The sequence below is a fragment of the Sitophilus oryzae genome, unplaced genomic scaffold (genome assembly GCF_002938485.1).
Source record: "Sitophilus oryzae breed Bouriz unplaced genomic scaffold, Soryzae_2.0 scaffold_576_pilon_pilon, whole genome shotgun sequence".
NCBI classification, from domain to species: domain Eukaryota; kingdom Metazoa; phylum Arthropoda; class Insecta; order Coleoptera; family Curculionidae; genus Sitophilus; species Sitophilus oryzae.
In genome coordinates this window covers 2,028,374-2,055,936 of record NW_022147169.1, presented here as the reverse complement: position 1 = coordinate 2,055,936, position 27,563 = coordinate 2,028,374, and the positions used below count along the sequence as shown (strand labels likewise).

General features: G+C 33.9%; 1 protein-coding gene across 1 annotated transcript in view; it reads left to right on the top strand.

The window, feature by feature from the left end:
- Positions 1–1,409: 1,409 nt before the first annotated feature.
- Positions 1,410–27,563, top strand: part of LOC115887533 (protein gooseberry-like) — a 31,342-nt gene continuing 5,188 nt past the window's right edge. The window contains exons 1-4 of the mRNA XM_030906994.1: positions 1,410–1,715; positions 8,862–9,034; positions 11,444–11,663; positions 26,272–26,474. Of these exons, the coding sequence (XP_030762854.1) occupies positions 1,652–1,715; positions 8,862–9,034; positions 11,444–11,663; positions 26,272–26,474 (660 nt within the window). The 5' untranslated portion in view covers positions 1,410–1,651. The remainder of the gene's footprint in view (positions 1,716–8,861; positions 9,035–11,443; positions 11,664–26,271; positions 26,475–27,563) is intronic.

Here is a 27,563-nt window from a genome sequence, read left to right as displayed (position 1 = left end):
TCTCAAATTATGACCTTGTAATTATTTTGAACCTTATTGGAATTAATCAATAAGATATAAGATATGTATTTTTTCAAATATACTATAATCCAATTTGGGCATATACTTAATAATACCCAGGAAATTCATATAAAAAAGGCGAAAAATGCCCAAATTTTTCGATATTTTTTATACATTTTCAACAATAGTAAACATAGTCATAAAATTATGACAATTTCAAGATTTATAGGAAATATTATGTAGATTCAGAATGTATACACCTTTAAAGGCTTAGATACCTTGGCTTTGTGATGTGATAAAATTAATTTTTTGAACCCTTGTTTTTCAACTATTTTTGAAAACGGTTAAAAAACTTCCCCTACAACTTATACTGTATTTGTAAGACCACAATGACCTATATTTTCTTATTCTAACAGTACTTTCATCAAAATCGGTGACCTGACCAGAATCAACATAAATATTAAATATACATATGTATGGAGAAAAAAGTCGAAAAATTGATCATTTTTCGTTTTTTTTTACACATTTTCAAAGGTTCTTACAAATATAGTAAACATACTCATACAATAATAAAATATGAACATTTATAGGAAATTTTATGTAGATTCAGAATATATACACCTTTGAAGGTTTAGATACCTTTATTTTTTGAATCTTGTTTTTCGAGTTATTTTTGATTTGATGGCTAAAACTTCCCCTACAGCTAACACTGTACTCGTAGAACCACAATGGTCTATATTTTCTTATTCTACGCCTTTCAATAATTAGTAAATAGCAGCAGTTTTAATAAAGTCCCATTAAAATATATCAAACTCATGAAAAAATGCCTTAATAGTGGTTTTGCAATTTGAAATAAAATCTTCCTTAACATACATCTAAAAACCAAAATACTTACAAGAGAAAAAACAAGTCAAAATAGGTATTTTATACAAATCAATACAAAAATAATCGGTATCATGCTTGAAAGAGTAACAATGGCTTCTAAACATACAGAAACATTATAGTATCAACCTAACGATACTTAACACACGCTACTGCATAGAAGAGGTGTCATAGTATCCAAAGAATACCACCTCTTCCAATACCTATCTCTTTCTAAAACTCTATTTTGCTAACGCTGTCGTCCAGCATCACTATTGGACGACTCAGCAAGAATATCTCGATTGTATTCGTTGTCTGGTCATCTGGACTCTATCTTTATCTCGTTCTACTACACGGGCGCCTTCAATGATTTGTTCTTCGTCTGACAGGTTAACTATAATCCATCCTGCTACCTGGGTGACTAAAATAACTTTAACTTTCTTTTTAGGCTCCTCCCACGAACAAAGTAGTAGGTGGAGCAAAATAATTCCTAAACACACTGTTCCTGTAAAGGCCGAAGTGAGAAACAGTCTTGTCTGTTCAGTGTTGTTGAGCTGATGGTGCAGTTGAACTATTTTGCAATGAGACTTTTCGGGTTTTGCTCAATTGCGCTAAAACGGGACATTTTTCTGTCGGGAATAATTAAACAATGTCTTATCTGACACTGAGTTGATCCTGGAGAACCGGACATAAGTTTCTTCTATTGAAGTTTTTAGTTTGAAGTGAACAGTAAAAAAAGAGTTTTTTTAAGTGTCGACATTGACTTTTTGACGTTAAAGTGGATACCGACATGACAGTGACTGGAAACTTTGGAATAATGCACAGGCCCTGTTTTTCTGGATATCCATTTCAAGGTTGGTGTAGTATTAGACAGAGGATTGTAGATAGAAAATTTTACATATCTTGGCATTTTCTACACCATATTTTGCGTCTGTTTTAAATATTATTATATGTATACAGTTTATAACCCCAAAATGAGGACCAAAAGCAAATACGTACATTTTAATGCTAATAAAACCTCTCTTGAAAGTGAATATAATTAATAAAAATATAGCTATACAGGGTTCGGCAATAGTAGGTCAGGTATTTGTAGCTCCTATAGAATTAAGAATATTAAATTAATCAGCCATAAAAAATAAGAATTATGTTTAATTGTAAACCTAAAGAATATACGAGGATGTATTTCAGGAAAATATTTTAACTTTTATAGGGTGGCTCAAAAAAGTGTGATTGGATCTGTTAAACTGTTAAAATTGACTTATAAAATGCAATGTATTATTAACTTTATTTCTTCTCGCACGTTTTTTAATTATAGCTTCCATTTTTGAAAATTTTTGTATTCCTTTTCATAAGTTATTCGGGATTTAAATGGAAGTGTTTGGATATGGCGTTTGTCGCCTCAGCCTGAATATCTGTTGGTAATTTACTTATTTCGTTTTGACCCATTTCTGGCTCCAATTCAATCAGCAATCGACACGAAAGATAATTAAAAAATATTGACTCAAAACTGACAACTAAAGAGACAGCTTTATTTATTTGTCAAATTACATACGAAACCAAAGCCAACCCAGCACAAAATTTTTTCTACTCGTAAAATAATATATATTTGGGATTAATCTTATAAAATACAGTTATTGTACTATACAGATTATACAACTAAATGTTGCCTTCCCAGTCTCAATCGCCAGCCATCTCTGTCGTATACGAGCTCTTCTTCGATATTCCGATCTCTCATCGCCTGTCGTATACCATCGTCCCAGGACCGACGCGGGTGTCCCCTTTTGTTTCTTCCAGTGGGTGACCATTTGAATACACGTCTTGGCCATCTTGTGTCCTCCATCCTCATTAGATGACCAAACCTTCTCAAACCTCTTTTCTCTATTCGTTGAATCACTGTTTCTTGTGCCGATGTTCTGTTTCTGATTTTCTCGTTTCTCACTCTTTTTAATCTGGACACTCTAGCGCTTCTACGTAAGTAATCCATCTCTACAGCCAATACTCTCCGTTTATCTTCTTCTCTTAGGGCCCATATCTCACTCCCATAGCATAAGACAGATTCTACCATTGTTTGGCCAATATGTTTTTTACTATTTATATTAATATGTTTGTCCCACCAGATTGAGTTAAGTGCTCCTACCACTCTCCTCGCGTTCTGAATTCTCTGTCGTATCTCTGTCCCACCGATTCCATTTTTATCAACTATAGCTCCTACATATTTGAATGTGTCTACCTGTTGTATTTCTGCCTTGTCGTCAATTAGAATATCAAATTTGTTGTCGGAATTTAATACCAAATATTCTGTTTTTTCTAAACTGACTTCCCGATACTCAGTATATAGTCCCCTGAGCATAAACTCCATGTTAAAGGAATCTTGAGCAAATACTGCTTGATCGTCTGCAAAATTAAGTGTCAGAAGATGTTCCTCATTAATTGGAATACCCATTCCTTGACATGATCTCTTCCACCTCCTGAGAGCTATCTCCAGGTAAATATTAAACAAAAGAGGGGATACGCAACAACCTTGTCTCAGACCTTTCGTTGTACATATGGGTTCCGAGAGTATATTTCCTTGTTTTATATAACTGATGTTATCGGTGTACAGTTCTTTGATAACTTCTATAAGATGCTGCCTAACCCCAATAGTTTCTAATGCCATCCATAGTTTATTTCTCGGGACATTATCATATGCTTTCTTTATATCCACAAATGTTATATGTATTTCTTCATTCTTTCTTATCTTTTTTTCTGCTATTTGTTGTATGAGAAATAAATTGTCAGTATATGACCAACCGTTAAAGCGTAACTCGTTATGGGAAAAAATATTGTTTTATACACGACGATAAAATTGCATTATCCTCAATAATTCAATCCATATTGATAAAATACCATTTTATCGTCTTGTATAAAAAAATATCTATTTTTCTAAACTGCAATAAAAAAACGGCCTCTACTTATTAACTGCAGTATTTATCACCCAGTGTCAATGCAGATGACAATTACTGCACCAAATTAAGTTATACAATGTATTATACATTAGCCGTTGCCCTCCCAACTTCTATTAACCCATCTAGTTGAAAATAAATGAGTTTTTAATTACGTTAAACCTAACCAAACTAATTAAAACACTAATTTGGCCGATGCATCTTATACAACAAGATAAAAAAACGAAAATTAATGATATAGCTGGTGATTATCAACAGGAAATTATAACAGATTTCGTTTTTGTTTAATTTAAATCTAATTTTTCCGTCCAAATTACATCAAAATAATGACACTAATGACATATTATGTTTGGATTCATCATAAAACATCACAAATACCAATAAAAAATCGTTACTTTTGGTATATCTGTAGCTCCTAGAATAAAAACCTAAAGCACAAAATTTGTGCCTAAAGTATGTAGGAGGATGTATTTCAGGAAAATATTTTAATTTCTATAGGGTGGCTCAAAAAAGTGTGAATGGATCGGGATGATTTTTTGTATATTACTTTTTATTAGATGGAGAGTTAAAAAATTAACATTTTTTGTATTTAAAGTGTTTTAAATTAAATCTTAAATGTGCTTTACATACCAATCTAAAGTAAATAGCTAATATAGTTTTGATGTTAGGGCAGTTCTTGTATTTTAAATATATTTTTAAAAAAGGCTGAAAAATATATTTTTTTTATTTATTTATTTATTTCTCTGAAACTATCGAAATAGATTTACTCATATCTTAGGATTATGTAAAGTGATCTGAAAGGAAGCCAAAAATGCAATAATATACAGGATGTTCCATTTAAAAAAAAAATTGTAATAACATCAAAATCAGTCAAAGTCGCAGTTTTTGAGATATTCCGTGTTTTCGTAGTCTGTTTTTGAGAAAATCCGTGTGTACAACTCCAAACTCCCATCGGACGCGACCCCAGGTGGCGGATAGGTGAAATAACCGCGAACCAAAATTGGAAAAATGCCTTTACTTTGAAACTAAAAAAACTGCCTACCAGTTTTTGTTAAGTTATTTTAGTATGGGCGGCTATACGTGCCTCCCGGCGCCAATTTTTTTCATTGAATTTTGGTACTCTTACACACATTCTAATAGCATAGCGAATTACTTAGTCTAAACATTTGCAACAGTTCTGAATGGGTACACCCCATTACGGTATAGAAGTTAGTTTCTCATAAAACATTTTTCTATCTTAATGAATAGAGTCAGTAATTTTAACATTAGACACAAAAAGCTCGAGCTTTTTTATTTTCTACGTAAAGAAGGTGCTTTTTGTTAAGTTTTTTAAAGGTTATCCTATACGTCGAGGCATCGAAATCATGTGAGATGTAAGGAAATATTTGATACAAATTACAAGGTACGTTTCAAATGAGGCCTGGACCTTTCTCAGGAAGCACGGCACATTTATGTTCATAGAAACTTTTTCTTTTTTGGTACACTATTTTTTCGCACCCTGTATATAATTCTCTATTATCGCTAGCTAATGAAATTCATATTTATATCTTTACTGCTCTTTTTCATTTACTGCCCCTAACCTAACACAACCTAACCTAAGCCCACTTTTATTACATACCCTTAAATGTCAATTCTTGCTTGTTTACTTAATTTTAACAACAATTCCAGGAGCAATTTAAAATAGATTGTAAAAATGTTTACAAAAAAAATACAGTAAAACTTTACCTAAGTTCCATAAAAGGTTATAATTTTTTGTTATTTTCACCTCAATTTAGAAAATACAAGACAGCAATCAAAATGTAGTGATGGGCAAAACTGTTATTTTTAGATAACAGTTGAAACTGTTATAGTTATTTATAAAAAACAGCTTAAAATAACAGCTTAAAAATAACAGGTTTCTTTATTTTACTGCTAAATATCTGAAAGAGTATGAGGCGGTCACCGCCAGGCGTATTAACGCAGTTGCAAGTTGCAACAATGACGTGCTCGGTGGTAGTATTTCCAGGGTGTCAAAACATTTCTAAATATCGATTGTTATCTAAAATACCTCTCTAAAAACGGTGGTTGTTTACAAATAAGCGCTGTTTACAAATTGCGATATAAAAAAAGCCAAAATTCCGCCACTCGTCTATACCTACCTATACATTCCGATCTACCTACGCCCTGCCCCTCGATCCGCGTAGATCCTGAATTGCGTAGCAGTGTAGAGGGTGCATCTCACTCGACGGGCGAGAAGCTCTTAGTTATGATTTTACCATTTGCGGTCAAAAAATAGCAATATAAGAAAATGTGTAGTATATTCTTAATAAGTAAACCAACTACACACTAGAGTTCGAATTAATTTTACACTTAAACTAGCGTGTACCCGCGACTTCGTTCGCGTTATTTGGATAAAATTTTCTCACATTTGCCAAAAATAAGCTTTAAACGTTGAGCAGTTTAAGCAAAATCGTGGTTAATCAATTACTCAACTTTTTGGAACACCCTGTATGATTTTTTAAAAAATTTCAAAATATGTAAAAAAACAAAATAAATTATGCGTTTCCAGGCGTTTTCCCGAAAGACTAACCGTTTTTTAAATAATAAATATTGTAATATTTGAGGGGCGTTTTCACCCTCTTGGAATTGTAGATTCGAGAAACCCCTCCTTATTGAACCTCAACCCCAGTCAATCCGTTTGCCAAAAATCAGCTTTAAACGTCAAGCAGGGTCATATTTTATGAAACACCCTGTATATATTTTTAAAAAATCTTAAAATATGTAAAACAACATAATAAAATATACGTGTTTTAAGAGTTTTTTCCGAAAAACTCACCGGTTTTTAAATAAAAAATATTCTAATATTTGAGAGTAGTTTCACCCCCTTAGAATTCGAGTTTCGAAAAATCCCTTCTTATCGAACCTCTACACACTAAAGTCAATCCGTTTTCCAAAAATCAGCTTTTTACGTCAAGGGCTTTAAGCAGGATCGTGATTAATCAATGACCAGATTTTTCAAAACACCCTGTATACATTTTTAAAAAATCTTAAAATATTATTCTGAAAATTTTTCAGAATAAATAAATACATATTGAAACTTAATAAGTAAGTACTGAAACATACAGCGCAGCGCCATAATATCTCAACCTCCGCCCGTTATGCTCGTAACAGGTTGAAACAGAATGTATCTAAAAAAACTGATGCGTTATTCTCCAACCTGTTTCGAACCTCCATCGACAATCGACCGATGCAGCAGCGTTCCTTTGCCACTCCGATTATCTCGACCGCCGCCCTGTTATACTCGTAACAGGTTGAAAAACAACATATCTAAAATGACTGCTTCTCCAACCCGTTGCGAGCCTCCATCGACAATCGACCGATGCAGCAGCGTTCCTTTCCCACTCCTGTTATCTCGACCGCCAGGCGTTATGCCCGCAACTGTTTCAAAAAACCTGCTTCTTTTATATCCTATTATTTTTAAGCTGTTGCGAACCCAATACGACCATCGACGGTATCGACCGAAGCAGCTACGTTCGCCGTAGCGTTTTCCCCACTCCCTTGTCCGTTGTCTCGCCGCCTATATCGATGGTTGACGAAATAACATGTTTTTCATCCATACTAGTTGTTTTTTGGAATTGCTTCGAGCAGCATAGAATTTCGTTGCGGTGCAGGGCGCCGACTTCGTTTTTCGTTTCACGAGCGGCCGATCTCTACGTGTCGTTATTTTATATCTGTTATTTTTTAGAAGTAGTAACGGTTGCGTTATGTTATTTATAAATAATTGTTATAAAATAACAGATAGTTAAATAACAACCCATCACTATCAAAATGTATTAGCAATTAAGGTAACCCGTTTATATCAAGCCCGAAATGTACCACGAGGCCCACAGACGAAGCCCGATTTCGGGCTTGGTAAATATGTCTAATGCAATGTTTATAGATATTTTTGATATAGTACCTCTACAACAAAATCGGATAGTGTCTCAAGTCCCAAAACCCCCATATCTCAAGCAAAATCAGAACTATCAAGTTTGGGATTAAATATTTGTTCGTGTACTGGTTGTACTATTAATGTTAATATTGTAAATAATAACTAGAATATGCATTAGTGTTAAGTTTGATATTTGTTCATTCTTGAATATTTCGAAATAAATAAGTAGTTATGATTTAGTTCTTCATTTTCCAAAAATCAAAATTCCAAAATCCCATATAATTTACATGCAGTGTGCGAAATAGGCATTTCGCGCATTACTTCGCGCACAGTCTCATGGTTACGTAGGAAAATGTCACTTCGCACATTGCTATCAATTCGGGAACCTTGTCGTTTTTTGGACGTTTGTAGAAAAAAAAAATAGTTTGAATTTTATTTCATGTCTATTAATTTTTCGGCGAAAAAAACAATATTGCCTGTCGGTATTTCATCAATGGATGATAAAAGGTTAGATATGAACTGACAACACGGGAGTGATTTACAAATTACAATGATTGACGCCTATATGTTCGCGGTTAAAATAAAAACACTGTATATATTTGTGATATAGTTGTTGTATATACCCATTTAAATATACTGGGTCTTTAAGTTTAACGGGATTAACCACCACAAACACTTAAGTAAAAGTCTAGTACTAAAATATGAGTTGTTTTTAATAATATTAGTAAATTTTTAAATACATTTTTAAATATACATGATACAAAAAGTTACTTATTTCAAAAATATTGTTTTAATTTATCGCAAACAGTATTTTCCAGGCTTTTGTATAAAATTTGAAATACTAAAAAAATAAATAATTTCATCTGATAAATACTGGTTCTTTCTTTGAAACTTTTTTGTATTAAAATACTATTTATTTAAAGATTTTCTATAAATATATTGCTAAAAACCAAGCTTGTACCCTGCAAGACCGAGACCAAATCTTGGTCTCGTATTCGTTCAATAATATTATTACATTTCTAAATAACTTAAATATTACTGGTTACTGGTTAAAAAAAACAAACTTTACAAAACCGATTTTGGGAATTTCAACGAACGTTATTTGGAAAATTCTAAATTGTCTTTTCTTTACTGCTTTATTCTTTCAGGTCAAGGAAGAGTCAATCAACTGGGCGGAGTTTTTATCAACGGCAGACCGCTACCCAACCACATTCGACTGAAAATAGTGGAAATGGCCGCTGCAGGAATAAGACCCTGTGTCATTTCGAGACAGCTGAGAGTATCCCACGGCTGCGTGAGCAAAATCCTGAACAGATACCAGGTAACTAACTCAATTTGAATCGTTTTATTGTCCCTTAATAGTGATTTGATCAAAAACATATAATACGAGCCCTAACAACTATATGTTGGGACAAGGTCATATTATGGAATTATTGCCGTGGTTTTTCAAAACGACTGAAAAATATATGTTTAATTTTTTAAATATAAACATAGCCATATATCCTAAACAACTTGACAATATTTTTATGAATTTGTAAATCAATCCATATTTACAGTAGCGGATTTTGTTCATAAAAGGACAAATTTGCTGACAACTAAATGTTGGGACAAGTATTTTTAAATAATTAATATCATCATAGGCGGCTTTGCTATAAACGTCACAAATGTCGCAAACTGTTTACTTCAGCACTGACAGCTGGTAAGTGACTCGATACTTTGAGTAATGAGATTTACTGTAAGACATTTTAATTTTTTTAATTTTCAATTTTGTTAATTTAATCCAAAGTAATGGTTCGTGGAAAAGCTACAAATCAAAAACTACGCGAAATTATCCTTCGTCAATACAGTTCGAAAAACAATACAGGAAAAAGAATTCGAAAAGTTTCTGATGATTTAAGTATTCCAAAAACCACGGTCTTTAATATAATAAAAAATTACGGCGAATCTGCCAACGTAGACGTTAAAGGTAAAAGTTCGGGAAGGCCGAAAGTTGTATCTCAGAGAGATTTACGAAATTTAGTAAAAATTTGCAAGTCTGCGAGAAGAAGTACTCTTCGCGAAGTAACAGTTAAATGGAATATTGTAACTGGTTTAAATATATCAAAAGAATGTTGCCGAAAATATATCCACAAATGCGGTCTGGGGTTTTACAAGGTCAACTTTATTTTGTGTGGATAATCAATTACCTGAAGATTATTGATACAAATTCTTATTTAGGCCAAAGAAAAACCGCCACTGACAGAAATTCAAAAGAAAAATCGCTACAATTGGGCAAAATCTAAATTATCGTGGACATAAAATGATTGGAATAAGGTCATATTTAGTGATGAGTCTAAATTTGATGTTTGCGTTGGAGATCATCGAAAACGAATAATACGAAATAAAGCAGAAGAATTTCGTAAAGATTTCTTAAAGAGGGTTGTTAAATTTCCTAAGGGGATTATGGTTTGGGGTTGCATATCAGCAAGAGGTTTGGGTAAATTAAATTTTATAGATGGCACTGTTAACGCTCAAAAATATCAACATATTCATGCATTTTGTTGATGTTTCACCATCAAAATTTTAAAAATAAAGAAATTGTATAAAAATGTGCTACAATACGGATATAGTATAATCGTTTATCTATAATTTAATTCTTCATTTGTGTAAAAATACCTAGCCAATTTTACATAAAACAATAAATGCCGAAAGCTTATTTTGCTACTTTTTCGGTCTAGTGAAATGGACTATTAAGAAGCCCAATACGATATACGCACAATACAAAGCCCAAACAATCTGGTTTATAACCCACACTGACCTTCCTACGTTATTTTACGCCCTACGTGGCTGTTTTAACGACCGAGTACAATCGGTACTTCCTTTAGGAATGATTAGAAGTCGTACCAGTTTCACGCCGATCAATTTCCCAGACCTTTTAATTTAGCGGTTCAGGAAAAGCGTAAAGGTCTGTTTACGGAGTTCCATTTCTCTTAAATACTCTCAGTAAACGATAAAAAATGTGTCCTTAACTTGAATTTTTCAGAGGGCATGTTCACACGCGTCCGGTTTTACCGTCAGTCTCGTTTCAGGCTCCTTTCAGTCATAATTTACGACATATTTTTGTTATTTCGTAAGAAAATTGTTGATTTTTCGTAAAAATAACCCTTCTCCAATAACTATCTTGTATTTTTAAGTAGGTTGTAGTACCAAGTACTTCGGTGCAGAACGAAATAAATTAAATTGCAATTTGGAAATGGCCAGAAAAAAAAAATTAATTGTAAAATTATAATATAGAAAATCTGATATAACTTCTTTAGCAAATGAGCTACAGCACTACACAATCCACAAAACACCAAACAATATAAATTATTCATCCCATAACACGCTAAGGGGATATTATAGAGAAAAAAATACCTAGCCAGATTGCAAAACACAAATTACTTGCAAAAAACATTCGAGCTTCACTGTATTTCTGTTCAAATTCTAAAAAAAATGTTTAACATTACAGCCCAATGGACTGTAAAGTATCACATTACCGCCCACAAATTTGGGCTGTAAAGTGCACATTACAGCCCATTAAACGCTTTTTCGCCAGAAAAAATTCGAGCCTCACTGTATTTTTGTTCAAATTCTAAAAAAACGTTTTTTAACATTACAACCCAATGGGCTGTAAAGTATCACATTACCGCCCACAAATTTGAGCTGTAAAGTGCACATTACAGCCCATTAAACGCTTTTTCGTCTTTTTCAGGAAACTGGGTCTATCCGGCCCGGAGTTATCGGTGGCTCTAAGCCCAGAGTAGCTACGCCGGAAATAGAGACGAGAATAGAGCAGTACAAACGAGAAAATCCTTCAATTTTTAGCTGGGAAATTCGTGATCGATTAGTGAAAGAAGGAATTTGTGACAGGAGTACTGCCCCAAGTGTTTCGGCTATATCCAGACTACTTAGAGGAAAAGGAGATTCAGATGGTGAGTTAAAGCACGTAGATTGCAAAATCCTTAATCAATGCAGAATAGACCATCTATTATCTATAGATTCCTCTTTCATCAATTGTGGCTCATAAATAAATTGTAATCTTGTTTTAAAAATGAATTCTCAAGTCTTCCTTTGAAAATCTAAAGCTATGGCAACGTTTTAATCTCAATTCGAAACTAGTTATGGCAAGAGCACTTCTATAACGACCTCTACCAATACCTCAGTGAAGGACGGCGTGTTTTTTCAACGGTTTTTTGTTTCAAGAACCAACACCTTCCGAACGATTTGACCGATTATTTGGTTACTTAATAGTCATCGGTGTCAATGTTAAAATCTCGAAATTTCTCAATAGCTTATACACAAGATGTCATTTCAATGATTCATTTCAAAATTGTAGCGTTTTGTTTATATTCTATTTTTCTAAAGACTAGTAATAAATGGTCAATTTTTAAACTATTTCCACCGATTTTGATAAAACTGCTATTATTTACGATGATGGAGAATAAGAAAACATAGGCCATTATAGATCTGTTTTAAGCATAACCAAAAATCAATCTCAATACAAATGCCAAATTTAAAGAAGATTGGAGAACGAATGTTCTATAAGAAGAGATTTTTTGGTGGTGTCGCCTTTCTTGGCGTAAATAAACTCCTGCGGCGTTGCCGCTCTGACTTGCGGTGTCGGGCTTCAAAGAAGCCGCTTAGTTAATTGTCTGACAATGACGTAACAGATTGGGAAACGGCGAGGGTTCTATAAACTCGAAGCTACAAAGAAAGCTAGCTGCTACCTGTTTTAGATTGTTATTGATTGATTTTCGGTAGCTATCGCCCGATACGACGACGGATTTCGTGGGGTATCGGTAACAGGTTCTATCGAAGAATAAAAATAAACAGTGCTGTATACAGGGTATCCAAAATTTGAGCCTCATCATTGGTAGCTCGGAAACTATAAGATATTGTGTGTATGTTAGATAACTCATTATATAGTCTCAGAGAGACGCTGTTACAGATGGTAGTTCCCCACCTCCGATATCGATAGTACCAAAGTTTATGGTACGAATGGTTGTCGTCTAGTGTTTCCCCATTTTCCCCAAAGAATCTGCATTCGCCGTTGTTTCTCAGCTTCAGTCTACTGAGACAGTGTGTTCCTGTCCGTGAGTCCTGAGAAATTTCTTCGAGTGTCTTAGACGGGAGGATTCTCATTCCAGATTACAGGTGGAGTCTTCCCAGGTTTGGCATGATTTAAATCAAATGATTTATTTAATTTTAATCATATGATTTAAATAAAAAAATCAACTTTTTTAAAACTACAATAAATCGAAAAATAACTGTAAAAAGTTATAAAAATGTGTCCTAGAAAACTATAAAAAATATTTCTATAACAGATATACCCTATATTCATTAAATAAAATGTTACACTTGCTATTATAGTAACGTTCAAATACTTTTAATAAATCGAAAAATAATTGTAAATGTTATAAAACTATATAAAAAATGATTTGTATAACACATATACCTTCTTCTATTGATCGATTAAAATGTTGGACCGATTTTTGAAGTAATTTCGTGTGAATCCATTAGACTTACAAAGGTCAGGAATTTATTTTGAAATTTATGTACAAGTGACAAAAAAACGCTGTTCGAATACATTTCATTCGCAACCTCTAGTGCAGAAAAAGGTTCTTTTGATGTTAGACTATATCTTCAAATCGTTGTCGGAAAATATGCTGTTTTATAATATCTTTTTTGGAACAGCTGTTATCTTCTAGTTCTTTCCAAATTTCTACCGACATTTCGACCTGCAGTATTTTACACTTTGACAATAGACAATACTAATTTCATTCTCGACTTAAGACTATTTCCGAACAATAGTGTATTGTGTAAGGAGTAAAAATTATACTTTTTTTGACGAGGTTATACGTTTGACGGACTAGCGTAAACAGGGAGGCACAAAAGTACATTTTTACTCCGAGTAGAATATACTATATTTTTTCAAACATTACAAATAATTTTTTCATCAATTTTAAACGTTGCGAATATAAAAACTTTTATCCTTAGGTAAAAGTGCTTTACTTTATTACTTTTATGCCTAGGCGTTGAAATGACAAAAATTAATACTCTTGTGACATTTCCAAAAAAAAAATCTTTTTGATCTGAAGCGAGCGACTTTTTTTGCGAAATAAACTTGCGTGCATAGAAATCGGCCCACTCTAAACTTTTGACTTTATTTGTGTCTTTTAGAATCTATTTATCAGACCAAGAAAAAAATATGAGCTGTTTCAAAGACAATTTAACATGCTTTAATATGATTATAAATTTATCCAAAGTACTTATCGTTTATATGCGTAGCAACGGGTAAACCAATGAAGGGTTTTTTGTGTTGTGGTGACAATAAGAATAAAAAACTTATCAAATATTGCAATTACTACTTTACTGATACTTTGTAATCGAAATTTGTACATTGTTCTTTCATTGTTTGATTTGTTGTGTTTCATTGTTTGATTAGTGTTTTAATTTAATGCATACATCTCGGCAAAAAGCTGCCAAAGTAATCGCTTTAATTGAAAATGTACTTAAACACAGAGCTGCAGCTCGGCAACTGCATATAATACACGGAGCGGTTCGAAGAGTGTGTGAACGATATGAGGAGACTCGATCCTTTCGTAGGCGACCTGGAACGGAAAGAAATATACAACGGATCGTGATGACCGCTTTATTGTGTCAACAATATTAAGAAATTGGCATCTTAATGCTATTCAGGTGCAACAACAGCTCCGTGAAACACGAGGAGTGACTATTAGTCAGAGGACAGTAAGACGAAGATTGAAGGAAAGTAACATGACCCCCAAAACACCCGCAATTGGTCCAAAACTTACCCCAGCTCATCGTCAAACACGCCTGCCTTTTGCACGGAACATCTGAATTGGCCACTAGAACAATGGGAATGTGTTTTATTCTCAGATGAGACCAGGATATGCCTCTATGGTAGCGACCGAAGAAGAAAAATGTACCGGAGGCCAGGTGAGCGATTCGCAGAATGCTGCATTGAGGAGCGGATTGCTTATGGAGGTGGTTCTTGCATGATCTGGGGTACAATTTCTATAACTGCACGAACCGACCCAATTTTCATCCGTTGGGGCGACCGTCGGCACGGGAGAGGAGGTTTAACTGGTGCTAGGTATATAGAGGAGATTTTAACAGTTCATGTGGTACCTTACGTCGACTACATTGGAAACGAATTCACTTTTATGCATGACAATGCGAGGGCACACACATCAAGAATCGTACACGATTACATTTCAGAAGCCGGTTTTCGGGTTATGGAATGGCCAGCATGCAGTCCAGATTAAAACACGATAGAATATTTATGGGATGAGCTAAAACGAAGGATTCGTACCATTTAAAGAGCCCCAACCTCTATCCCAGAGCTCATTGTTGCAGTATAAGAAGAGTGGCTTAACATACCGCAAGCAACAATATCAAACTTGATTGAATCTATGCCAAACTGTATGAGAGATGTTGTAAGAGCAAGAGGGAGTCGTACCCATTATTGAAAATTTATTTTAGTTAATTGTCAATCAATAAATAAATAAATAATGGCATACATCTTAGTAATATAAAACGATAATTTGTTTCATGCATTAATTTAATAATTTTAATCCAAAGAAACCGAAATACAAATGAATATCTCTAAACTCTTTTCAAAGAATATAAAATTGTCTTTCAAACAGTATATATTTTTTCTTAATCTGACAAATATGTTCTAGAAAATATATAGTTAACTTCTAAAGTTTGCCTTGGGCCGATTTCTATGCATGCAAGTGTATATTGGAGACTGATGTGGGAAAATAACACGCGCCATAGAATAATTGTTAATGTTATCAGTATCGGGCAGAGTTATGAAGATTTGGCCATTTAGGATAGGACTTTAATTGGAATTAAGTCCTAATTATTTGGAAATCCGATTTAAATAATGTTTTCTATTAAAATAAAAAAATCGGATTTAAATTAAAAAAATCTGATTTTTTTGATTTTAAAAAAAATCATGATTTTTTCCAACCCTGAGTATTCCCGGTTCTTTAAGTTGGTTTCCACTCGGGAAGCAGAACGGTTCTGGTCCAGTTAGTGCAGTGTTCGTTCCTTTTCTAGCTTTTTCATTGCCTGCTGCATTTTTACAAAACAATTAAAAATGTTACCACACTTTTAATAACTGCCAATGTATTATCCTTTTGTTCATTTTTTTAAATATTAATTCCAAATACGTTATTTAAAATTTTAAAAAAATAACACGCAATATGCGGTAACAGGTATCAGTTTCCACTGGTATAGCGTTTTTTTTTAATTAACCAGAAAAAAAACACTGCTATAGAGCAGAGTACAAATAATGGAAGGAAATGACTTTCATTTTTAAAAGAAACCATATTACGCAAGGCTTGCAAGTGATTAGCCCGAACGTACGGTATATTCCTATATTGTATTTATCGACTTTCTGTACGACACCGCCCTTATATAGCGTTGAAAATGAAATATTGGACTTCTACTTTGTAATATATTATGCTCTAATTTAGTGCTTGTAATATAAATTGTAGATGTAAATTGTATGGGAAGGGGCAAGTTATAGATTTATTGTGTCACTCTTTCTTGAGTTATAACTGATCATACAGTCTCCTTATCTGAGACGGTTTTACAGAGGTTAGTTCTCCACCCCCCATATCAGTCGCACCAAAATTTATGGCATGAATGGTTGTCGTCTTGGCTCACTCAGTAATGAGGTGTTCCGGTGTTTCCCCATTTTCCCCACAGAATCTGCAGACCGTTGGAGGATTCCATTCCAGGTTACAGGTGGAGTCTTCCCAGGTTTGGCATGATTTAGAATCAAATGTAGATTTATTTAATTTTAATCATATGATTTAAATAAAAATCAACTTTTTAAAACTACAATAAATCGAAAGTGTAAAAGTTATAAAATGTGTCCTAGAAAACTATAAAAATATTTCTATAACAGTTATACCCTATATTCATTAAATAAAATGTTACACTTGCTATTATAGTAACGTTCAAATACTTTTAATAAATCGAAAAATAATTGTAAATGTTATAAAACTATATAAAAAATGATTTGTATAACACATATACCTACTACATTTCTATTGATCAATTAAAATGTTGGACCGATTTTTGAAGTAATTTCGTGTGAATCCATTAGACTTACAAAGGCCAGGAATTTATTTTGAAATTTATGTACAAGTGACAAAAAAACGCTGTTCGAATACATTTCATTCGCAACCTCTAGTGCAGAAAAAGGTTCTTTTGATGTTAGACTATATCTTCAAATCGTTGTCAGAAAATATGCTGATTTATAATATCTTTTTTCGAACAGCACACACATCAAGAATCGTAAACGATTACATTTCAGAAGTCGGTTTTCGGGTTATGGAATGGCCAGCATGCAGTCCAGATTAAAACACGATAGAACATTTATGGGATGAGCTAAAACGAAGGATTCGTACCAGATAAAGAGCCCCAACCTCTATCCCAAAGCTCATTGTTGCAGTATAAGAAGAGTGGCTTAACATACCGCAAGCAACAATATCAAACTTGATTGAATCTATGCCAAACTGTATGAGAGATGTTGTAAGAGCAAGAGGGAGTCATACCCATTATTGAAAATTTATTTTAGTTAATTGTCAATCAATAAATAAATAAATAATGGCATACATCTTAGTAATAAAAAACGATAATTTGTTTCATGCATTAATTTAATAATTTTAATCCAAAGAAACCGAAATACAAATGAATATCTCTAAACTCTTCAAAGAATATAAAATTGTCTTTCAAACAGTATACCTATATTTTTTCTTAATCTGACAAATATATTCTAGAAAATATATAGTTAACTTCAAAAGTTTGCCTTGGGCCGATTTCTATGCGCGCAAGTGTATATTGGAGACTGATGTGGGAAAATAACACGCGCCATAGAATCATTGTCAATGTTATCAGTATCGGGCAGAGTTATGAAGATTTAGCCATTTAGAATAGGACTTTAATTGGAATTAAGTCCTAATTATTTGGAAATCCGATTTAAATAATGTTTTCTATTAAAATAAAAAAATCGGATTTAAATTTAAAAAATCTGATTTTTTTGATTTTAAAAAAAATCATGATTTTTTCCAACCCTGAGTATTCCCGGTTCTTTAAGTTGGTTTCCACTCGGGAAGCAGAACGGTTCTGATCCAGTTAGTGCAGTGTTCGCTCCTTTTCTAGCTTTTTCATTGCCTGCTGCATTTTTACAAAACAATTAAAAATGTTACCACACTTTTAATAACTGCCAATGTATTATCCTTTTGTTCGTTTTTTTAAATTCTCCAAATACGTTATTTAAAATTTAAAAAAAATAACACGCAATATGCGGTAACAGGTATCAGTTTCCACTGGTATAGCGTTTTTTTTTAATTAACCAGAAAAAAAACACTGCTATAGAGCAGAGTACAAATAATGGAAGGAAATGACTTTCATTTTTAAAAGAAACCATATTATGCAAGGCTTGCAAGTGATTAGCCCGAACGTACGGTATATTCCTATATTGTATTATCGACTTTCTGTACGACACCGCCTTTATATAGCGTTGAAAATGAAATATTGGACTTCTACTTTGTAATATATTATGCTCTAATTTAGTGCATGTAATATAAATTGTAGATGTAAATTGTATGGGAAGGGGCAAGTTATAGATTTATTGAGTCACTCTTTCTTGAGTTATAACTGATCATACAGTCTCCTTATCTGAGACGGTTTTACAGAGGTTAGTTCTCCACCCCCCATATCAGTCGCACCAAAATTTATGGCATGAATGGTTGTCGTCTTGGCTCACTCAGTAATGAGGTGTTCCGGTGTTTCCCCATTTTCCCCACAGAATCTGCATTCGCCGTTATTTCTTAAGTTCAATCTACTGAGATATTCATTAAATATTTATTTATTAAAATTATTCGTTAAAACCCCCGTGACAATCCGAAGATTGTTCTTACATAAATCAAGAAAGGTTGCAGAAATTTCTTCGAGCGTCTTAGACCGTCGCACACACGGGAAAATGCTACGTTTAGCTTGACAAAAATCGAAATTAGAAATATTTTTTTCGTATGTTCATCGTAGAGGTGTGTAGTTCGTGAACGAACTAGTTCCAATGAACTATTCCGACCCCGGAATGAAAGGGACTAGTTCCTGATTTCTCAAAGAACTAGTTCCTCAGGACCTATTCCGGGATCGAGACTGTGACCGATATATAATAATATGCGACGGCGACGGATCGGCCAGCACGCGTAGCCCTATGGTAGGCAGGAGTGGGGAGTGCCAGCCGTACGTTATCGGATCCGGACCTAGAGGAACTAAATAAAAGACTATTTTACGTACGTACGGATCGGGCCAGCGCGATCGATGCTAGGCAGGAGTAGGGAGTGCCAGCCGTATGTTATCGAATCCGGACATAGAGGAACTAATTGAAAGACTAGTTCACGGGAATCTATTTAGTCGGCAGATCCGAGATATAATACAAGGCGACGACGATGGATTCGGCCTTGTCTATTACCACAGAAAATTGTCGTGGATATTGTGTTTGATTTTTAGTTTATTTTTTAAATATTTTATGGCAATGTTTCACTTTAGGTCCCTAAAATTAAGAAATATCTTATAAAACGAAGTAGATATTCTGAATTTTTAGACAAAAACAAAATGGTTGAAGTGAGGAAAAATGCAATTTTTTGTAAAATGTTTGTAGTATTTGCTCCAATTGGTTTGTGATATAGTTTTTTAAACTCTGATTTGAGTTTCTTTTTTATTTTTTTTATCTGCAATAAAACTTACCTATATGTTTTTAACATACACAATTACACGTCTCGTTATATCTCCGTACATTATAAAAATTATACAGATCATACTGTGAATAGTTCTGATTGACAACGAAACGCATTAGCAAGCAAGGGGGATGTCAATATTAGTCGGGAACTATTGTGAACTAAAGACCTAGTTTAGGAACTATTCCTCCGGAGGAACTAGAACTAAGGAACTAGAATTCCCATAAGTTCATCCACTTACTGTCGTTCTTATAAAATCTGTGGACATAATTTTAAATATTATAATTTTTCCGAGCAACTATAACGAGCACTTTCTGGGATGAGCGTTAGCCTTGCACAAACGTGGAGTGCAAAAGAGTGTCATTTACACCCAGCACAGCCACTTGAAAATTAATTATCATTATAGATAGTACAGCTACAGGCTACAGCCATGTAGTACAATTAAATAACATCAATATAATAAATTTGAACTGTTTCGAATGTAGACAAAATATATTTTATTCACGACTCGTCTATAATTTGATTATTATGTACATGAGTTTATGAAATAATAATAATATTCATTATTCGCTAGTGAATAATGGTTTCATTATTCACCGCTTCCACGGATATCTCGATCCAAACTCCAAAGAAGAGCTGTGCTCGATCCAAACCGGCTTGGAATGCGATTGTACCAAAATGTTATCTACTATTTTTGATAGATGTAAGGCAATTTTAACGGTTGCTATGGAAACAAATTTATAATATTTAAAATTAGCCCTACAAATGTAATAAGAAAAACAATGTGTGGATAAACACACGAAAAAAAATTAATCTGGATTTTCGTCAAGCTAAACATAGCATTTTGCCGTGTGTGCGTCGGAGGATTTCCATTCCAGCTTACGAGTGCTTAGAATTAGTGCTTTCGTTCTTGAAATATGTCCCAAACTCATGTTTTTTTTTTAAATGGGATACCTATCCTATAAAACTATTTATTTGTAATAGGAAAAAACCTCCCTTCCTTGTAATCGTCGCGTCACTTAAAAACAGTAATATTTCATACAAAAAACCATATGCATGACGTAGCTAGAAAAATAATAACCCATAATTACAACAAATTGGGTGTATATCGTGTGTGTTAAAAAATATACAAGGGGGAAATATTATATGGCGTGACGCTACCTCCACAAATTAACTGTAACCAATACGATACCAGGGACGGATTCCATTAAAATTTATTTGCCAGCCGTGAGGGGAGCCAACAGGACGTGACTGGGTACTATTCGACCATCGGGTGGGATCGTTTTTAATTTAGTCCAATAAATACAAAAACGGAGGGGCCCGTTTGATGTTGCTTGTGCCACAGAAGAGGGTATTCCCTGTATATATAGAGGTATTTGGTGCTTAGTCATAATATCTTGTTATCGGGTTATATATCGTGGTTATAATTTGGTAATTGAGATGGTTTTTTATTGGTATTAAATTTTTTACGTTCTCATCGTTGTTAGTGAAGTTAGTAATAAGCACAGTTTTAGCGATGTTTCCTTTCTTCAAAAAACACTTCTTTGATACAGGTTTAGCTTGTTCAGGTAAATTTGTTGTAATCGGCACTTTATTCCTGCCTTAGCAGTAATCCGATTTCTATGAAAGAATCCGATTTCTAAGCAGAATTTGTAATCCGATTTCAATGATTATGGTATTAGTTTGTAGATAAATTTGTTGGTATTATTTTTTATTAGTTTAATGGCTTATATATTTCGATTAGGTGGGCTTATAACGGGGTAAATCAAAACTTCGTTTTTTGCAATGTAGAATGTAGAATGTAGAATGTTTAGGAGGGGAGATAATCACCGCGACCTTATAGATCTATTGTGTGCTCCCCTTTCTTGAGTTATAACGAGTTATAACTCATCATACAGTCTCAGGGCTTTAAGAAAAGCCAGTATCTGAGGCGGCTCCACAGAGGCCAGCTCTCCATCCTCGACATCAGACGTACCAAGGTTCATGGCACGAATGGTCGTCGTCTCGGCGCACTCAGTGATAAGGTGTTCTGGTGTTTCCCCATTTTCCCCACAAAATCTGCATTCGCCGCTGTTTCTCAGTTTCAGCCTACTGAGGTGTTCGTTGAGGAGACAGTGTCCTGTTAGAAACCCCGTGACAATCCGAAGATTGTTTTTACTTAAATCAAGGAAAACCTTTGATTTTTCTCGGTCGTGTCTTAGACCGTTGGAAGACACCCATTCCAAGTTACGGATGGAGTAGATTCTTCAGTTCCGCTTTCAGTTGGTTCCCGTTTGGAAAACAGAACGGTTCTGGTCTAGTTAGTGGAGTGTTCGCTCCTTTCATTGCCTTCTATCCCTTGGTGAGCAGGCACCCAGAGTAGGAGGACTTTATTTTCTTTGCCTAATTTGTTGAGCTTCTCCAGGCATTCTTTGACCAACTTCGAATTGATGGTTACTGAGTTGATCGCGTTAAGTGCTGCTTGACTATCGGATAGGATGGCAATTTCCTGTTTTCGATAGTTCCTATCTAAGATAAATTGTACGCATCTTTCGATAGCGCAAATTTCTGCCTGAAGGATACTGGGGTAGGTGCCCATTGGTTCGTAGTATTCAGTTTTCGGCCCAAATACTCCTATCCCTGTCCCTGCTTTGGTTTTGGAACCATCAGTATACCACATGATGGTATGGTCTTTTATATGCTGAGTAAGCGTCTCTTCCAATCCTTTTTTTTTGCAATAAATTCTAACACCCTGTGGAAAAAATGCGACGGGCATTTTGGACAAAAAAAAATTCCTGTAATCTTACATGTATTCCTAATATTTCATTTTTTGAATTAACTTCTTATCTCTATTCTTTTATGAGTTTTAAATAACGTACTGATATTTTTACAATCTTGAATTTGTTGAAAATGGAGCTCTCAATACCCACCGTTATATTATGAGGATGTCCTCCAAGAAGTTGTCGTTCCATTTGTTCCTTTCATTTGAAATCAGTTTATACTGATGCATGATAATGTCAGGCCCCACGTTTGCCGGGGTAACGAGTTCGGAGTACGAGTAGTTAACGAGTACCTGGATGAGATTGGACTACGAAGATTGGAATGGCCTCCTGGTAGTCTCGACCTCAATCCAATCGAACATTTGTGCGATGAGGTTAAAAGAGCTGTTACAAGAGCTATGGGCTATGGCTAGCGTTAACGGAGATTCCTCCGTTAATGCTAGCCTTAATTGTGAAGGGTTTTCTTGATCTATAGCTCAATATTAATCAAACGTTACAAAATAAAAAGTTAAATTTTTAGGGTGGCAGAATTTTGTGCCGGAGAGTATATCATTTTAGAATTAAGTCCTTGTTATTCCTGTGCCACTGTCTGTTTCTGCTTTTTCCTGATCCAGAAAAAAATAATTATCCCTTTAAGTATAAACATGTCACTAAGGAACACCCTGTTATATCTACCACAGAGTAGATAGTCCTTCCCAAAAAGATCGTGGACCCAAAAAAAATATTTAAAAAAATACAGGAGCAGGTGAACACATAATTAAGAGTCCTTTTCTTCCAAAGACAAAATTAACCACCAAACAAAAAACGAAAAAAAAAAGAGCTAAAAGAAGAAAATCTACCACAAGTCGAGTGGTCAAAATAATTAAAAAATATCTCATTTCTGGGCAATATTAAAACCCCCGACGCCGATACTCACATGGCCTTCTTTGTCGGCTGAAAAACAAACGATCCACTGCCAATTATCGCCAATGGAGTTGGCAAAAATAGTACAAAACTTATTAATGATCCTTCTGGCCGACAAAAGTACCGTCGCGCCACCTGTGGTGTTGACCTGTCAACTCAGCACCATAAATCAAAATAAATGTTAAGATTCGAGGGTTCCAAGCTGAAGAACAGAAGCTACATATATATGCTATATTAATTAATCAGTATAAGGTAGAATTACTTAAGAGTATGAACTATATATTTATTAAATCAGTCCAAAAATTTTTATGGAGTGAGTTTGTTTTTAAGTCGTATAGACAAAGATGAAATTAGGTAGATGTTAAACGAGGCAATCTATATCTATTAAAACCTTAGATCATAATATCACAGTTTAAGGAATATAAATATATACAGTTGGCCCACTCTAAGGAATTCTATTGTTATTTTGACTTCAAAGGCGGCCCGTGACCCTTCGAGGTGACAAAAAATTTGTACGTTTACCGGGTACAGCGGAAGTGCTATTTTATCAGTCAGAACGCTGGCCGTATACGAGGGATCAACTAAAAATACTAAGGAATTTTAATATAGCAAGTAGAAAAATAAAAATACAGTACTAGTTTTATTGATTGACAGTTTTAGGCGTCTTAAATAATTGATCAATACTTTCTTCTTATTATTATTTAATAACATATCTCATAAACCGCAAATTCTAATACCGTTATGATATTGTTCTGGTGTATAATTTTCATATCTGTGGGATCCTATAAATCCTAAGGCACTTTTCCAGGCTCCACACCTACAAGTTATTTTCCTTATCAGACTCTACTTATACATGTTATGGTGAATACATTAATATTAAAGTATTAGATATATTATTCTATCCTAATTCTTTGGAATATGGAATTGTCAATAGGGGAATTATTATTAATAATTATTATGGAAATCCCATATGAAAAATGTATTCTAAATAAATATAATATGTTAATTTTTTTAATATATATAATAATATATTTGCATATTTCTTAAATTATAGCATGTTTTGCTTTATAGATGTTTGCTTTTTACTTTAATTACCTACCTGGAAAGCGCAGATTTTATCGTAAGGTAATAAAAGTACCTTCGCATAGAACTTGTGTTGCCATTGTCAATTTTTTTGGATTTTTTTCTAAATTTTATGATTATCATGAACAGTAATTATGACTGTTAGTAGTTAATTGTGTAATAAATTTTAATGTTTGATAAAATTTACTAAAAACTGAAAAAAAAATTGACAATGGCAAGACAAGTTGTATCCAAGTACTTTTTATTACCTTTTGATAAAAACGTAGATGCTTCAAGTTAAATGCAAACAGCTAAAAAGCAAAACAAAAGTAAAGATTACAACCTAATCGAACAAAACAACTAAAACATTATTTTTGGTTCACCCTATGCGTCGGACCGAAAACAAAACTAAAATAAACTTTTCTACTAATCGAAAATTACTACCGCTAATTTTAACGTTCTTGTTTGCTGACATTAAAATTTGAGGAACAAACTGATTTATTCCACTAATTTCGAGGTTCTGAATGAAGCTCACGGTAAATTGTACTCAAAAGAATAAGAATTATGTTGATTGTGTAAAGCTTTACGGCCGCCGATGCAACGTAGCACGCGGTACCACCCACCGGTACATCCTTCAAGCGATTAGTGGTTCTGGTCGGGTTCACTTCGGGGTACAGCCGGTACGACATCGGTCGACTATGAAGGATAGACAAACACAATGGTGCATTGTTTGACTGTACTAACCGCTCGCGTGCTGCATCGCCGGACAAAATGGCGGCCGTACTAATCGCGCCGTAACAAAATGGCGTAATCGTATACGGGGTGGCCTAGAAACATCGATACACCATGCGAGGCCTGGAAGGATAAACGGAAAACATTGACAAGAGAGAGACAGTAGAAAATAATGTAGAGAGAATTTTCTTCCAGAAGTGTCTTAGAGAGTTGAAGAATTTCCATTCCAGGTTAGAAAGCAGAACTGTTCTGGTCCAGTTAGTGGAGTGTTCTGTACGAGCTCTTTTTCTAGCTAGATCTTTTGCTTTTTGGTTACCTTGGGGATATTTAAAAAAAACATGTGCGCCACTGACTTTTTTCTTTTGGTATCAAAATTGTGTAGGCCGTTTAATGCCAATTAAAAGATATCTCTTGATATTTTACCCAATTCGGCGTCCTGGATGAAATAAACGCAATTTTATTAATCAAAATTAATAAAATTAAAATAAAAATAAAATTAATAAATGATATATTTTACCTAATTTATTATTAAATATTATTACTGTTAGTTATTATTACTATTAGTCCAACATACAGCAATTTGAAGTAAAAAATAATAGTATTTAAGATAATTACAAAAAAACTAATTTTAAAAAGTTTTAACATCCTGTAACTCTAAAAGTATGCATTTCCATATCCATGTTTATAGGAACTTTTTTCACATTTTTTGATTAGGAATCAACGAGTACTAATTTAAAACTTTTGCAAGTTAATAATAATTTTTTTCATCATCATCAAGGAAGCCGAAATAGACAAAATATTAAGAGACAACTCTTTTAATCGGTATTAAACGGCTTATACTAATACTTCGCTAACAAGAGAAAAAAGTCAGTGGCGTACATGTTTTTTTTAGAAAAATATTCCAGAAACAACCCATATGCATGTCCTGGTAAATATGTGGACACTTTTTTAGCGTTAAAATATGTCGCATTTATAGTAACTTTTACCCTCAAAATTTCATTCGAATCGCTAAAAGTAGGTAGATACTTGGAAAAAAATTATAATAAATCGAAAGCGTATTAAGACTTTAACACCCTGTAGCTACGAAACAAAGCAGAATCGGACATATGTTGATATGAAAAATAAATCTTATTTTTACGTGAGGAATCTATCCACGAGAGATGGCACATATTTCTTGAAACACCCTGTATATTAGTCAAAGGAAAGCTCTTTCTATCAAGAAGGTAGTGGTGTAATCAGATTTAACATATCACTATTATTTTATTTATAAGAACACGCTGTTATTATTGAATTTCTAGAACCGACAGATAATGAAGGAACGTCTGACTGCGAAAGTGAACCTGGTATTCCCTTAAAAAGGAAACAGCGAAGATCACGGACCACATTCACTGCCCACCAGCTGGACGAACTAGAAAAAGCCTTCGAAAGAACCCAATATCCTGACATCTACACCAGGGAGGAACTGGCTCAAAGGACCAAGCTGACAGAAGCCAGGATTCAGGTTAGTCCAGTCAAAAATCAAGAAATTATCTAACAATTTAATCTAACTAACTAAAATATCTTCTATATTATGCCCTTGAAGATGCCAAAAAATTCTAGAATTTTTGTTGAAGTAAGGGTAGTTTTCAAGTCTTTATTTTGTGAAAGTTAAATTTTTGAAAAGTCAGTCATAAAATATCTCAAAGTATATGTGTTTAATTTTTTTAAAAATGGATGCCCCCTAACAGACAAACGAAGGACTTTTGTACAGAGGCAAATTGTATTCAACTGACTTATTTCGATTCCAAAAAAAACACTTTGTATACATAGTTCTATACAGGGTGTCCCAGAAATAAGTGCAAGTATTTTAACGGGTGGTAGACAAGAACGGTAAACTAATAGGATTGCTCATCGCGACAGTTGTGACGTCATTGTAGTCCTTGTCATGATAGTGTGTATTATTAGTTGCCTATGGTTAACTAATAAAAATAACAGCTGAGAAATTTTGAGTTAATTATTTTGTCAATTTTAAATGTGAAAAAGGTGTTTTTAAAGTTTTTAGAGCTATAGAGTGTATAAAATACGTTCATTTTGTGTTGTGGATTGTGACAAAGTGCTTACTAAGTGCCTACGATATTGTTTATTAATTATTTTAAAGAAATATGGAATTACTCTAAAAAGAATGCCTGCAAAAGGTGATGCTGGGAACTGCTGTTCTTAAAAATGCATTATCCGAGTATTTAATACGATTTATACAGTTAATTTTCTATACTGCATACATATAAGGTGTTTAAATAAATAAACTAAATAATGAACGTTTTGCATCCGGCAAATGCACGTGTGTATTATTGGTTGCCGGATAAGGACTAATAACCATGACAAGGACTACAATGACGTCACAAAGCGAGGAGTTTTCGCACCTGGCAGACACTTTTGGCTGAATGAGCATTCCTATTAGGTTAACTGTTCTTGGGTGGTAGAGCTCGATAAAAGAAACGTATTTTCTCTTTTTACCGTTTTTCAAATAAGTCCAAAATAACGGAGTTATTTTACCTTGAAAATTTCCAAAAAAAAATATTTTTTGCTAAAATTTTGAGAACCACTCTGGATC